Source organism: Arachis ipaensis, chromosome B08, assembly GCF_000816755.2.
Source record: "Arachis ipaensis cultivar K30076 chromosome B08, Araip1.1, whole genome shotgun sequence".
Lineage (NCBI taxonomy): Eukaryota > Viridiplantae > Streptophyta > Magnoliopsida > Fabales > Fabaceae > Arachis > Arachis ipaensis.
Window position 1 is genome coordinate 48,278,769 of NC_029792.2, and position 2,084 is coordinate 48,280,852.

Below are 2,084 nucleotides of genomic sequence, written 5' to 3' on the forward strand. Positions count from 1 at the left end.
CAAACTTGATTAGTGCCAAACATTACACTGGAAGGCTGAGACTTCAGAAGAATCACACTGAAGTGAGAACTGAAAACGGTTGAATGTTATACAAGATACTACCTACTAGCAGTAGTGCAGATTAGAGAATCTGCTTACAAAACAAGGAAAATATCTAACCCATCTCAGAAGTTCACATAACTAAATAACTGCTTGCATATCCTTATGCAATAGTCTCATCCCTTAATAATTCCACAAATAAACAAGATACCAGAAATATATGCACAAAACAGTAAGCAACTGTTTTTGCAGCTTCTGCCTTTAGAGTAACACTACTTCACTTTTGGCCCTTTTTCTTCCATAAATCTCCAAACATTCTGATCCCAGAACCCTTCCTCTTTACACTTCCAAAACCATCATCCAATTCATCAGCCATACCTGGAGAACCAACATATCCATTGTACCTTCCGGCTGGTGTCTCAAAATTGCCACCAAAGTGCTTGTCCATGGAGCCACACCTCTCAGGGATCCTGCCATTTATATCCATGCCGCCTGCGAGCACTGCAGCTGCCGCATCTGCAGCTTTTCTCCACTGTTCTGTTTGCACCCTCAGCTTCTTCATCTCTGATTCCAACACCTCCTTCTCGGCTTCTGTAGTTGTCAACTTCTCATTCAGCTTGTCTGCATTGGACTTTCCAGCCTCCAATTCTTCTCCCAATTTGTTCAGCTGAAGCTTCATTTCTTCTTCCTTTGTTGCAGCAGCCGAAACTTTTGAATCCGTTTCGTTCAATTGGTTTTTTAAATTCTCATTCTCACTATTCACTGTCTCCAATTGCTTCACTTTCTCCTCCAAACTGGACTTTAGTAATGCTATCTCATCATCTTTTAGTTTCATCAGTTCATCCACTGAAGGCTTGTTCAGCTCCGAAATTTCGGGTGCAGTTAAGTCCTGTTCAAGTGATTTAGTTTCCTTTTCTACTTGCACTTGATCAGGTTTGGCAACTTCAATTGCTACCTTTTCGATGAGGACTTCGAAAACATCAGTCTCTTCTTGATTTTCATCTGGTATAACACCATCCTGAAGCTTAGTTGCTTCAGTTTTGTTGTTAGATTCTTGAAGAGGATTCTTTGATGTGCATTTTTCTTGGAACTTCTCTGTCACGGCCGGCACTTCTAATTTCTCGGCTTTCTTGACTAGTTCATCTTGAGCTTCTCTTTTCGCAGCTTCTGCCAAAGCAAGCTGGTCCTTCAACATCTTCAACTCTTCTTGTGCTTGACCTAGCTGCGATTCCAAATCTGCAATGCGTGTTCCTAGCTTCTTCTGATTCAGTGCCTCAGACTGAGCACCTCTTGGCGAACGCCGGTCTCCTAGCTTTGGACTGCGGTCTGCGATTGGCCGGTGATGCAATGGATCCGAGTCGGAACTCGATGTCCGAAGTTGATGTGGACCTCGAGGTGAATGCCTTTGAGGCAAATCTGATCCCCTGCATAAAAGAACACACATACATGATTGTTAGTAACTTCACAGTTTTCACATTTAAATTATGTTACTTTAATAAGATTAAATTTGAAAAAATATTTCATAACATGAATACATGATTAATGGCTTAGAGATTAAACGAATAAAAATAACTTGTAAAGAATTCATCTGTTGAAATTTCAACAGTTTGATCAAGGAGGTTACAATAAGCACTGAGTATCTAAGTTGAACTAAAATCAGATATATGCTGCTGCCTAAAAGGCATTTTTCATCATTAACAGATATGATGTATGATGTCATAATGACTTCACTCATCAAAGAATATGGTATGTTAGAGCAGTAGTGTGGATTGGTCAGTAATATTGGATAGGCTGAATTCAACAACATTCCTTGATCAGTTGTTGAAGAAGAAAAAAACGAAATTACATAAATAACATGTAAAATTAAACAGTAATAGGAATAAGAGGATATATCATACCTTGATCTTGGCATTTTATATCCTTGATTATGGCAAGTCCCACGGCAGCACTTTGAAGGATCTTTTAGCTAACAGTGTCACACCTACTAAGAGTAACAACAGTGCAGTTTCAAATGAGTAACATAATAAATAGCACAACAGGCACAA

The 2,084-nt window shown here is 39.4% G+C and overlaps 1 protein-coding gene across 2 annotated transcripts in view; it reads right to left on the reverse strand.

The window, feature by feature from the left end:
- LOC107612653 (interactor of constitutive active ROPs 4) overlaps nucleotides 37-2,084 on the reverse strand; it is a 5,998-nt gene continuing 3,950 nt past the window's right edge. Inside the window, exons 3-4 of one of the 2 annotated variants that reach the window (XM_016314350.2) lie at nucleotides 1,938-2,020; nucleotides 37-1,463 (exon numbers count right to left, since the gene is read on the reverse strand). In XM_016314350.2, coding sequence (XP_016169836.1) covers nucleotides 317-1,463; nucleotides 1,938-1,951 — 1,161 coding nt within the window. In that variant the 5' untranslated portion in view covers nucleotides 1,952-2,020 and the 3' untranslated portion in view covers nucleotides 37-316. Of the gene's footprint in view, nucleotides 1,464-1,937; nucleotides 2,024-2,084 lie in introns of both variants that reach the window. The other variant, XM_016314351.2, reaches the window with a different exon arrangement.